The sequence below is a fragment of the Myxocyprinus asiaticus genome, chromosome 33 (assembly GCF_019703515.2).
Source record: "Myxocyprinus asiaticus isolate MX2 ecotype Aquarium Trade chromosome 33, UBuf_Myxa_2, whole genome shotgun sequence".
In the NCBI taxonomy this organism is placed as follows: Eukaryota; Metazoa; Chordata; class Actinopteri; order Cypriniformes; family Catostomidae; genus Myxocyprinus; species Myxocyprinus asiaticus.
In genome coordinates, this window is record NC_059376.1 from 32636694 (window position 1) to 32650759 (window position 14066).

Genomic DNA, 14066 nt, shown 5'->3' on the forward strand with positions numbered 1-14066 from the left:
TTTTCCATGCAATGAAAGTGGATGGTGACTGAGGCTGTCAGTCCCTAACATTCTGCCTACCTTCTTTTTCGTTCCATGGAAGAAAGTCATATGGGTTTAGAACAACATGAGAGTGAGTATATGATGACTGAATTTTCATTTGTGGGTGAACTAATCCTTTTACCGTTTTTTTTAAATTTATTTACATTTTTGATTTGAGTATTTTGAGTCACAACATAATCGCTGAAGGACACCTTCATTATATGCCCTTCCATTTTAAAGGGAAATTGCAAGCATTTATTGCTTTGCATGTTTATGTTCGAATAATTCAGGATGACCATATCAAGGCATGAAAATGAAGCAAAACAAAATAACAAAAGGCCAAAACAATAGATGTCAATGCAGTTATGATGAGTATGCAAGCTGCCCAATAAAGTTATTTTGCTGACTTGAAACTGCTATGAAAACAAATCCAGAATGCATGTACACTCCTTTAAGATTACATTATCTTAGTCATTCTCTCTGTGTCTGTCCCGCTCTCTCTCTATTACTGCATGTGTGGTGAAGTACAGAGGGCTGGGGTGCCACTCTCTCTGAAAGAGACTGCACTGACGTCAATGACATTCTTATCGTGCTTAACGCAACATCATAAACCAGCCCATGAGAGGGCACTGGCTCCGTAGACAGGGGAGCTACAGCTAAAAACTGGACTGGAGTTCTCCAATCTGGGTCATGGAATCTAACTTCCCTGTCAGTCAGGAAATCCCCACCAAAACATTGGCATTTCCTGCAGCATCCGCTGGATTTGTACAAATAAAGTAGAAATCACAACACGTACCTTGGAAAAAAAGGTCTTGTTCTATCTCACCTTTATGCTCTTATTTTAAGCAATATGAAACTTTTGGACAGCTATGTCCATACATGGTTTGACCAAACTATAAATTTCTAACAAGATTTAAGCATATAGAAGATGCTTTTGTCCAAAGCGACTTACAGTACATTCAAGGTGTAGTGTACATTGTATCAATTTGTGTTGATACGTTTTCTTAAGAGAATGTGAGTGGTGCTTTCCCGTGCAAGACTATGCTAGAATATTGTGGGTGGTTGCTGGGACATTGCTATGCATTTGCTATGGTGTTCTATGAGCCCACCCTTAAGTCTCTTTGATATTCTGGTCCCTAGACATACAGTAGCTTGAGTCCCTCCTTCAATATAAATCTATGGGATTTGTTTGCCTGATCTGATCGCAGAAAACAGCACACCTTTCCTCAACAAGCCACACAATTTAAGGTATTATATTGAACAAGAAACTGTACGTGTTATGTGCTTAAGTTTGATACTTTAACAGGGGTTTGTTCAAATCCCTAACCCTTAGTAAGAGCAATATTAATAATAATGCTTACCATAGCAAACACCCTAATGAGTCAATTAGGGGACACTTTTATCCAATGCAACTTAGAGTATTTATTACATGGCCAATCCCCCTGGAAAAAGGATTAGTGTCTTGCTAAAGAGCACAATTGTGTTAGTTTATAGATTGCCCCTTATGTTATTTGAACCTACAACCTTGTGGTTACCAGCCCATACAATATCTTTAGCCACAGGTTATATCACCCCATTCCACAATATGGTATATGGAAAACAGCCAGGGAGTCTAAAGCCTAACTAATACAACAGAAGAAGTCAAACTTTTATTTTCTAAAAGAACTAAAGCACCCTAGGTGAAAAAGCCTGCTTTTACTACACACTACAAACAGCATCATTTTAAATAAGTTAGGGAAGTTTGCGTTGAGCATCAAATAAAAAAATAAAAATAAAAATAGGTATCACATTACAATAAAGTTCCATTTGTTAACATTAGTGAACTACATTAGTTCCAAAAGTCGTAAAAAAAAAACATGCATCTCCAAAAAAATTTTGAATCCAGGTGCACGACCACAAAATATGTATCAATAAAAACGTACATCAAAGTCGGCACACTGCTGATTAAATTGATTTGGGAGCAACAACAGTGTGCCAACTTTGATGCATGTTTTTAACTACATTAGTTAACATGAGCTAACAATGAACAATACTTTTAAAGCATTAATTAATCTTGGTAAATGTTCGTTTAAACATAATGTACTAATACATTTTTAAAGTCAAAAGTTGTATTAGTTAACATTAGTTAATGAACTACGAACGAACATGAAATAAAAATGAACAATTGTATTTTTATTAACTAACATTAACAAATATTAATAAATGCTGTAAAAAGATCTATTGTTCATTGTTTGTTCAACTAATGTTAACGAATGGAACCTTGTAAAGTGTTACCAAAAAATTTACTTTTGGACAACCTCAGAGAGTCAGGTTTAAAATGTATCTATTTTAATGTTGAGACAGTAATCAAACTAGTTACAATCTTCTCAGCTGGAATGCGCAATTGTATATAAAAAAACGTAACATCCAATCCATGCCCACAATTAGTTTCAACCAATCATCAACACTCTTCAACAAGTTGAGTTCTCCCAGATCAAGAATTTCAGTGATGTGTGTGAACAGGAGAAATAATATCACCAAATGGACACCTCAGCAGAACAAAAATGTCAGTGGATTTCGTTATACTTTTTTGGGGAACCAAAAGAAGTCTGTTCGCCCTCTAAGTATAAATAAGCCCTAAAGCAGACTCGTATACTAGAAGTCCAACACCCTATATGCCTTCTGACACTTTTTAAGGTCACATGACATCTAAACTAAATGTATTTTGCAGGACATGTGAGACATTCATTCAGCGTGGGGAGCTAAATTGTATGCGTCCATCTGTATGGAAGCCCAGGAGTGCCAATTAAAAAAGAAAGAAGGAATAAATTATCAATCTGTTAATTTGAAAATAAAATGTGAATAAATAAACCAATTTATAAATTGACAAATAAATTGACATTTAAATATGAATAAATCAATTTATACATGGACAAATAAACAGACACATTTAAATGTGTTTATCTAATTCATGTTTTAAAATGTCTTGTATTTAGCAATACAACAGCACATTAATAAGTCATTCTTAAATGCACCTTTTAAATTGCATTTTAAAAAGCATTTGGCAATTGCTTTTCTTCATCCATTTGCCAATTGCTTTTCTTTATTGTTTGACTTTTCGTTTTCATTTTCCATTTGTCAATCCATACCTGCTAAAGCCCAGGAGTGCCAATTAAAAAGAATGAAGGAATAAATTATCAATCTATTAATTTGAAAATAAAGACTTGATTAAATAAGTCAATTTATAAATTGACAAATAAAAGACACATTTAAATGTGTTTATTTAATTCATGTTTTTAAAAAAATCATATTTTACAATAAAATTGTGCATTAATAAATCATATTTATTTCACGTTTAAATGTCATTAAATGTAACAATAAATTAGTACATTAATGAGTCTTTTAAATGCACATTAAAAGCACCTTTTAAATTGCATTTTAAAAAGGTATTTGGCAATTGCTTTTCTTAATTCATTTGCCAATTGCTTTTCCTCATCCATTTGCCAATGGCTTTTCTTTTTCATTTTGTTTTTCCTTTTCCTTTTCCTTTTCTTTCTCCAATTGAGAATCGAGTTAAAAAAATGCCATTGGACTATTGTAAACTGCTCATATCATCGCCCAATGACAGGCCGTCTTACATCCTCTTCGAATGGCACGTGGGAGAGAGGGTGTGTCTTATAACTGAGTCAAAAGTTCATTGGTTGCTCCCACGAGTCAACAGTCCAATGGCATTTTTTAACTTGATGCTGAAATCTCAAATAAATGTGTCTATTTATTTATACATTTATAAATTGGTTTATTTATTCACATTTTTATTTTCAAATTAATAGATTCATAATTTATTCCTTCACTTTTTTTTTTTTTTTTAAATGGGACACCTGGGCTTCCATACATCTGCTCACTGCCTCTAATACAAATCAATATTATAAATCTATAACAACAGTCCTCTTTATCTCCACAGCTGAACACTCTACCAGTGCTTACCATCCACTGAGTGCTCAGTACTACAGTTCTAGGTCAAACACCTGCATCTTAAAACAGGCTCTTCTTTGCAAACCTTTTAAACAGACAGCAAACAGAAGCTAACTGATACAATGAGCTGGGCCTCGTGATTATGATGAATCGGTAACTCTTTCTTATCGGCTTTACAGTGTATGACATGGACAGTGTGATGTGCGATGTCTGGAGGTTGACCTATAGACAAAGCAGAAGATGCCACACAAGGACAAAACCATCTCTCTTATCAGACAGCGTCTAATAGTTTCTCACAAAATAAAAAAACTCTAATTCTAATGGAGAACAAAATAAAAAGCCCAGAGCAAGTACTGCATGTAGAGCTGAAACAGCAAAAATTTAATTTTTTAAATTCTATCCTGAATAAAAAAAGAAAGCCCTGAAACACTCATTTTCCAGACCACAAACATACATGACAACATTTAAAAGATGGAAAGTAAAGGTACGGTACCTGTGTAGGAGGTCTTTGTGATGGGAGGTGGGTTACACATGGGGGATCTCCTGATAAAACAAACAGAAAACATAGAAGGCTTCAATAAAACAGACAATCAGTTAACCATTTCACTGTTTCAGCTCACTAGCTGTATTTCCATACATCTATTTTTATGCAAATTGTGAAAATGCGCATACAAAATCTTGAACGGAAACGCTTGATATGCGAATAAACTTGAATAAATTCACATACAATTTAATGCACTAGGAGGAGGTGGATTTTCTAGAGTTTCACATGAGTTAAAGTGATGGCAACGGCTTATTTGCATGAACAATGGCATGTCATGGCCATTTGTAAAGCGCGATGGCAATGTGCTCGTCGGATAGGTGTGCAAGAGCTTGACGTGACTAGCTCAATGAAAGGCCCGACCATGGCACACAATTCTTCAAACATAGCCCTGGTTAGTCGAAAGTGCTTCACCCACAGATCGTTGTTAAAGTGGGTCCTCACAATCCACCAGAACTGTTTTGAGCGCGGGTGCTCCCAGGTATATGGAGGCTGTTGGCGAATGGGAATAGCCATTTGAGCCCTCATTATGTGAGCTATTGCACTTAATCTGCAACGTCTCCTGGCAGCATTTAAAATCATAATGTACAATGGCTTTATTACAGTAAATACAACTCTCCCTGAAGCAAAGAGATCGTTCAGCTGCTCCATGACAAAAAGGCAGGCTCCCTCAAGATAATGCGCATTTACAGTTAATGGAAATGCACGATTCTTTAGTCGAATTTTCAGAAATGTGCATTCAAAATGCAAAACAATTTGATGGAAACACAGATACTGTGTATGATACAAAGGACAGTAAGACAATTTGGCTGCTGTTAGTACACTCAAAAAAATGCATTGTAATATGCATTGTAAAAATTACAAAATGTTACAACCTGCGGTTAAAAGCTCTTTTTCAACCACTAAGAAAATTGACTTCAAACTCTGAAAACTCATAAAATCAATTTCTGTAAAGAAATTACAGAAATTATAGTGACAAATTATATGAATAGAAGCAAAGATGTTATAATGATGAAAACATTTTACAGTGCACTGATTCTGTCAAAACTGGCATTGTGATCAACACCTGAGCTGTAACAACATTTATAATAACAGGTCAAGTCATGATGAAAGTATGTGTATGTGAACTTTCCTTGTTTGACGACAGCAACTTACTTGTTGGTTCTTTCCTGCTGAATATTTGTTAAAGCAGCGAAGTTATTCCGGACAGTTCTTAAACTCGCCAGAACCTGAGAAAAGTCACAAATAAATGAGTTTATGCCTACTTAAATTTAATCTTGCCTTATTTAATATATTATAGACTTAATATTGCAATACCTGTGCAAAAGGTGTTACAATCATATCATCACCGTGTCTGCAAAGAAAGAAAAAGTAATTATAACAGCACTGCTATTTTTGTTGATTTAAATGCTAAACCTCTAAAAAAAATAAAATAATTAAAGGGATAGTTCACCCGAAAATGAGCGTCATCTGTCATCTTTTATTCACCCTCATGCTGTTTCAAACCCATTTGACTTTCTTTCTTATATGGAACACAAAAGAAGATGTTAGGCATAATCCTAGGAATATGTATAGAAAAAACAAGCAATAAAAGAGATTTTCAATTTGGGGTGAACTATTCCCTGAAATGTCTTGACAAATGCAGTTATAATTTTATAACCCATGTAGGCTATGCATTAGGTCTACTATTTATGATTATAACCTGCAAAGTGCATGAAACATCCATCCATCCATCCATTTCCTATAGCCACTTATCCTATCCAGGGTCATGAGTAGTGCTGGAGCCTATCCCAGCTGTCTTGGGCCGAAGGCGAGGAAACACTGTGGACAGGTGGCCAGTCCATGATAGGGCAACACACACCGACATACAGTACACATTCACACTCTCACTCACACCTACAGCAATTTACAGTCTCCAATTCACTTGACCTGCATATCTTTGGATTTTGGGGGACAACAGAGCACCCGGAGGAAACCCAGGCAAACATGGGGAGAACATGCAAACTCCACACAGAAAGGCAGAGGTTGAGCCGGGACTCGAACAGGTGACCTTCCCGCTGTGAGGCAACAGTACTACTCACTTAGCCACCGTGCCACACCGCCCCGTGCATGAAACATATATTTTAAAAATCAGAATTATTTATACCATAAAAAGGTCATAAATTTAGTTGATACCAAGGATGTTAATGATTAATTGATGATCATTTAATCTTTGTTAATAATTTGACCGATTAAGCTTATCAATTGTCGATTAATCAAATTCAGGACAAATGCATTCAGTAACAATGCCAGCAGACGTTGATAAGTCTGTCTTTGCAGTCAAAAACTGCTAGAGGGCACCTACACGCTGCATGAGATGACTTCTCGCATAGAAAAACACACACATATGAAGATAAAGCGGGCTAAATGTAATCAGTGTTGGAGCGTTTCTCTGTAAATGAACACGATAGTGTGTTGAAGTACAACATGAAAACAAGCACAGTTGATCTGCTGGTCTCCTTGTTTCATCCAAAACTATAAAAAAACACATTCAGCTGAAATCTCACCAGTACGAGAGAAACGTTATGTAACGTAGGCTACTGCGTTTATGCAGCGCGTTATGATTTGACTTAATTTAAAATGAACCCACAATCCACAATCATATCAAACAAACTCAAGTAATACAGTATATATTGTATACAAGTTATTACTAAGAGTAATTAATTAACAGTAATTAAATAATTCACAAATTCATACTAAACATGGTCTAAATGTATTAAAATACACTGAACTAAGAATATTTTCAGAGGAAAATGCCAATACGTTAATTTCTCAAATGTAATAATTTTATTTATATTTAAAGAGTAGGCTACAGTTACATATTATTTGGAGTCCACCAAGTGTGTTTTGCTGTAATAATGTTAACGATTAATCGTTTAATTGATTGTTAATTTCCACGACGATCGATAATGAAAATGTCTGAAAATTGTCATCCCTAGTTGAGACATTTGCTCACATGTCACTGGCAATGGAGGAGTTCCTGGACATAGACTTTGGTGAGAGGTCATAGTCACTGTCAGAGCGGTACAGGAAGGACTCTCTCCTCTGGCTGTGCACAAAGTTGGCCTGGAGGATGAGCCCTGACCCCGGGCTGGCCATGGGATCCAGCGGACTACGTCCCGATGAGGTGCCATTGTCCACATCAAAGCTGTGGAGACACAAAACAGAGTGGTTAGCGCTGATGTCAAATGTGAAGTTGGAGGTTATACAGCCAAAGTTTCCATCAAATTCCTCGTGATTGATCTGGACACAAGGAAAATCGCAAACAATTCTTCCGCAGAGTAAAATAGTTCAGAAGGAAGGAAGGAAGGAAGGAAGGAAAGAAAGAAAGAAAGAAGGAAGGAAGGACAGAACATCTGTCCATCCATCCTTCCTTCCTTCCACTGAGATTTAAAGTTTAGACCATGCTTGGTAGAGGGCTTCCCCAGCTCAACAGGAGTGCCTTCTATCACCTTACACCCAGTCTTCACCTCCCTGTGCTTACAACGTGCTGACTCGTAATCTCCAGGGTGCATTAATATAATCGCCCGGCCCTGGGGATTTCCCTGACGTGCGCAGTGACGTGGCTTTACGCCTTTACTCTCACTTCCATCATCATCAACTCCATGTCTGCTGACAGCTTAGACTAACGTGGTGTGGATGAATAATTCCGTATTAGTGGGTCAGTCTGACCCTTGGGGACTGCTGACAATTGTGTATCACACATAAAGGGCCAATAATTCATGACCTGCATGAATCAGAGGATTGAGATTTGCTATGACGGAGAATAAATATGTCAGAGTGAATAATCATCATGCATAAACAACGTTTCTATTGTCTGTATTCAGCAGAGGTGGGGGAAAATATTTTAAAGTGATTAAATATTTTTTCTCACAATTCTGTAATGATATACTCACCGCCACTCAAAACATGAGAAGGTGAGAAGACGAAACGTATTGCAACATTAGATTAACAATTACTCAATTATTTCTATTCAAACACAAAGAAAACTCAGAACAGGCTAAGAATGTAAGTCTTCTGTACAGCTAGACTGCAAAGGTTTTCAGGTAATGATAAACATGCTGGAACTAAGGTACGCTATTCCCTCATGTCACTTTTTTTTTCTGAGACTGACTTGCCTATGCTCTACGCCACTTCTATGGCTCTATTATAAAGTAATACAGGAAGTTCAGCACTTGTTGCACAAAGCAATGAAATGCAATGAAGATTAATTAGAAGCAAATGAGAAAAAGCTCACAATATATCAAATTTTTGGATTGCATTACACTAACAATACTCAGGTATCAATTTAGTATTATAGTGTGTTCCCTGGTATTCAAGGAGTGCTATCAAAGCACTACAGTCGAAACAAAAACCTAAATTTGAAGTATTTCATGTACATATTCAACCCAATACTAGTTTGGCACTTTATTTTTTGTTTTTCACTGAAAAAATTACTTATTCACAGTTAATACACCAGCTAGCGGTCTGTAGCCCTGCTGATGCACTGCCCTCATCTCTCATGGGTCATATCACAGGAATGCACTGGCTTACCAATTCATACACTCTTAACTCTAGACATGCATTATGAATGAGATTTTTCTCCTCTTACTGTAACCCACACAAATGCTTTTGTTACACTACAAAGGAGAAATTGGCTCCCTCATAATACAGGTGCAGTCGTAAAATAACAACCTTTATTCGTTAATATGCATTTGAAAACAACATGTGTTTCTCTCAAAAGTAAAAATTAAAACACCTAAATTGTATTTTTCATGCTTGTTTTATTCACCGTCTTAATATACTGTTTCCTTGCAAATATACTTCTTTATTCTTCTTTCATTGCATATTGTTTTGTCTGCATTCTGTCAGAAATGTTTTGCATTCTAAGGGGCCGTTCAGATCAAAAGTGTTGTCGTTGTGTTCAAAAAAGCTAGGCGCATAGCAGTGTCTCGACATGTGTTTTGAAAAGTCAAAGTTCTTTCTCAAACTTGACACGGAGTCTCAAAAACATAATGATCATGCAGGAGATGCTGAACAAACAGGGAGACATTATGCAACGATCAAAGACGTCAAGCACGTTTACATAGAGCAACAAAAAAATGAGTAGACAGTCGCAAAAACGTGGTCGGTGTAAACAGCCCCATAGTTTGTATTGTATTTTTTAACTGGTAAAAACCAAGGTTTATTAGCACGTAACTCATTTAGAAGAATATTAGGTGTCTTACATAAATAATATGATGGATATTTTATAAAATAAATGTGAAAAATAAGTAAAATTTAACAGTAAAACACATGCTGTAAGTGTAAGGTGAGGGGTGGGGTGGGTGGAGGTAAAATGTCCAACATCAGTTCTTGGATCAGTTCTTGAGCACCTACATGGAGATGTTTAGCAAAAATATGGAATCTACTGTATACTCTTCATTTAAATACAGCTCTTTCATTACTTGGCATTTTTAAGAAATGACCAGCCCACTGACTGACTAGAGCGTCCTCAGTATTTTGCCTTGACTATGTGTCTTGAGAAAAGGAAGGAAAAATACTCTGCTTCCACCCTCACAGGCTCTCTCTCTCTCTCTCTCTCTCTCTCTCTCTCTCTCTCTCTCTCTCTCTCTCTCTCTCTCTCTCTTATCTTCTCCTCTTCAACTTGCTAGTGCTCAGATTTCATTCCTAACCATTTACATCTATCAAATAAGCACCATGTGAAGGTCTCCATCTGTTCCCTGCAAGGATCACTGCCTGCTTTAACTAGACTTAACATACAATCACACACACACCAACACCTACCCCTTTAACCAACAAAAACTGTCGACACTGTGTACTTTTGAGGGTAATTACCCTCAGTGGTTTTGGTCCTGATATACAAACACCCCGTAATTAATCCAAACACAAAACAAATACAGATAACAGTGGAACTGTGAACAGCAAATCTAATTCAGTGAACTAACAAAACCTGTGCAATCAGATACAACCAAGATCAGGTTTAGAAATATAAGATTTATTTATTTATTGTATGTGCTGCAAATATTTAGCAATAAAAAAACAAAATCTGCATATAATGGGCATGAAACACAATTCATGAAATATAAGCAGAATGGATCACTGTTTAAATTGTAAAAAAAAAAAAAAAAAACCTTCTTGCTGAAATTGTTACATTCAATTCTATGCATGAATGTATTCAGTGTGAGAATGGATATATGAAAAATGTACACAAATTCATGTTTCTCATGTTAATAAATAAGACCCTATATACAGTATGTCTATGTATTTTCATAAGCAAAACAATTTACAGCATTGTTTTTACAGTATTGGATTTATTTCGATAAAGACCAAGTGAATCGCCAGGGATCATCAATTAACATAAACTAAAAAACAACACTTCTATATTCTCTGCAAACATTTCCATTGTTTGTCCCATTCCCAAAAAATGTTTAGGTGTTTGCGCATTATCTTTAGATAATAGTAAAACTGGTTTGGCTTGGTATCTGGAAAGAAGTGGCTAGAGCCGAGACTCAATTTTGGTTTCAATTTAGGGAATATTTGATAAGATAATAGATATTGATAAATGAGTGTAAGCTAATTGTTAGGCCCTATATATACTTTATATACAGTATATATTGAAATTGTAAAGTAAATGTGGAGTTGGGGTGGTGGAGGGATAGCAGAGTAGCAGTGTGCCTTTATATAGTGGTTAACAGTGAGATCAGATCAAACATGCTCCAACCAAACTTTGTTTAGAACTCCATTAAGTCTCATTACTCTCACTTCAAATCTGTTAAAGCAAAGGCCTGAAAGCTATTTGAAGATAAACACCTCCTCTATCTCATTAATCATAAGAAATATTTCTGCTGCACTCATAAATATCAAAATATTTTAAAAACACTGCACCGCAGTGCAGTTTACCTCAATTTCACATGCAAGGCCTTTCAACTTTAGTAATAGGACAGGGGCTCTTAAACTTTCTCGGCCCAGGACCCAAATTAGAAATTTTGTGTTTACCTGGGACCCCCACTTACAAAACCGTGTTATATGCTGTATTTGGTATCCAGTTCATTCGTTTTTATTTTTATGACTAAAACAAATGTGATATAGACAAACTCATTACAGAAATCATTATTATTATTTCACAGACTGAAAAACATACATTTTAACCAAAATTAAACATTTGAACATGCACACAAACAAGCACACTCTCAAATTGTTGATATAAAGAAAGAAAAACTGTTGAAACTGTTAAAATCAAATAAATCCAGTTTAAACTGGAAAGCATCATATTTTGCAACCCCTACAAACATGTACCATGACAACCATCAACCATATAGTTCCAAATACAATAGTTACTACAGTTATTGTTTAATTTATATTGCCTATTGAAAGATTCTGAAAGCTTTTTACACAGTTTGAGGGTGATACCATATTAATTTTTATAGTAAGCCTGGTAACAATAATTGCAGTAACTATGGCATTTTGACAGAAACTATGTTTGCCATAGTAAATAGTTCACATATTTGTGAATAATAGTTTCAACAGTACGCTGACCATAATCCGTCATACAGATACCTTTCTATTTATCACTGGACTATGAAAAATTAAGTGCATGACACACAGCAGTACAGAGCGACTGTTTGTAAGCAATTACCTCATCCCACTTTGATAGTACTTACATATTTCTGCATGAACTTTCATGGCTGCGAAGCTGCGGGTGCCACACAAGTCTTATTATGAGTGACTCATAATGCATTGTTAGTGCTCCTCGCTCTTTTGCTGCTTTATATTAAACCGAGACAAACAAATGAATTGAGGAATTTGTCATCTTTCTGTTTGGCTAGAATCACCTTAGCTCCTGACAGTGCCTCCACCTAACTTGATATCACGGAGAGAGAGAGAGCGTGCCTATCAAATGATATTGTGGAAAAGAGCCCAAAGACAGTCCCTGCCAAGGCAACAGTGTGAAAGAAGGGACTGAACAGAGTGCATTTGCTCTTAGCAACTTCTGTTACTCTTACTAAGAAGTAATTACACATATTCCAAAACATGCCGTGACCCGACATGTTTGGCTATGTGACCCAATTTGGGTCGCGACATGCAGTTTAAGAAACGCTGTAACAGGGGTTAGTAGACTTCTGAGCTTAATCCCTAATTGCCATTTTGCTGGAATAAGATGGAAACTCACAGCTCTTCAGATGTCATAAATAGTTGAAAGTATGATACTTCACACAAGACTACATTAAACAGCTATTTCTAGATAATCATAATGACTTCCAGCTATGTTAAAGCATCCATTACAGTGTTGGATGGGTGGGTTCTTTCCAGACCAAAACTACTGATATTATCAAAACATGCAAGTGGAAAGTATTCACAAACTAGACAGTTTACGGTACACTGAGCAACTTTAATCATAACAGATAGGGTAACCCCAAAAAAGTGTTTGGACTTAGGCAGTTGAAAAAACATTATTGTAGATCCTTCTAGATGCTCTCTACCGGTCATGTCACGACAAACCAATAGAACTATGCAACCCTTTACACATTACATACTGTATATGTCAGCCAGGCAATCGATATTGAATGGCGTGCTATATTTCAGGCAAAATATAAGATAATCAATGTGGTTTGCTCTGTAATCACATAAAAGAATCACATTACGGGGTTTTATCTTCTCCTCCCAATAACTAAATTAATAACTAGACACACCAATCCACTCAATGTCGGTTTACCCAAAGGATTAAAAATGTCTCCCTCCCAAAAGGCTGTCCCTTTAAAATCAAAGGGACAATTAACTGTAATCACTGCTATGCTGTCTAAGCCATCAGATGTCAAACTGGCTTGCTCTTTTGTTGTGGACAAAATTGAGTAAGAACAGAAGCCCTGCCCAATCCCTTAGGCTGTGTAATTTAAGCCACTTCAAATTGAGACTGGCTGTCCCCCAACTAACTTCTTTTTTGGGACTTAACTAATCTCTCATTCACTGTAAGCTGGATGTCTTCAGCATTTCCATAATGGTCTTCACAGCAAACTTCACCTCATTTTCGGGTACAGTCTGGTGGCCTTATATCTATACTATATGTCTCCTAAACCCTCTTGTTAGGTTTTTCATATTTAATTAAGATCAAAACATTAATGCTTGCCACGCTTTACAAATATGCAAGATCTTGTAAAACTGCCGTTTTAAATGTGAAGTGTGTAAAGCCCAAAGTATACTTCGATTTTGACGTGAATGCTCAGCGTCATGCGCATAGTCGAACACAAGCCTGTCAAAGTATACACTATTTGACGGTGCGTGCATACACAGGCCATTGGTGCATGTACTCTACAACTCTACAAGACACCGGACTATTCTCCTCAGGAGTTTAGACCTATAAAGGTGTCTTTATAGTCCTTCAGACTAAAGTTATACAATTACAGGTATCTCCTGACCTCCTCACACTCACGCTTTTGATGTGCACATCCACTGTTGTTGTTTTTATTTTCGTCTCCTGTTGTTTAGTGACGATTACATCTTCTTCTAGCACTTCTTCATGACAACAACAGCTCAA

The 14066-nt window shown here is 36.4% G+C and overlaps 1 protein-coding gene across 3 annotated transcripts in view; it reads right to left on the bottom strand.

Moving 5' to 3' along the window:
- The window catches only part of LOC127423904 (cAMP-specific 3',5'-cyclic phosphodiesterase 4D-like), a 114532-nt gene that overhangs the window by 15243 nt on the left and 85223 nt on the right, over positions 1-14066 (bottom strand). For 2 of the 3 annotated variants that reach the window (XM_051668578.1, XM_051668579.1), the window contains exons 2-5: positions 7509-7700; positions 5831-5867; positions 5669-5742; positions 4466-4515 (exon numbers count right to left, since the gene is read on the bottom strand). In XM_051668578.1, coding sequence (XP_051524538.1) covers positions 4466-4515; positions 5669-5742; positions 5831-5867; positions 7509-7700 — 353 coding nt within the window. Of the gene's footprint in view, positions 1-4465; positions 4516-5668; positions 5743-5830; positions 5868-5966; positions 6192-7508; positions 7701-14066 lie in introns of those variants that run through there. The other variant, XM_051668581.1, reaches the window with a different exon arrangement.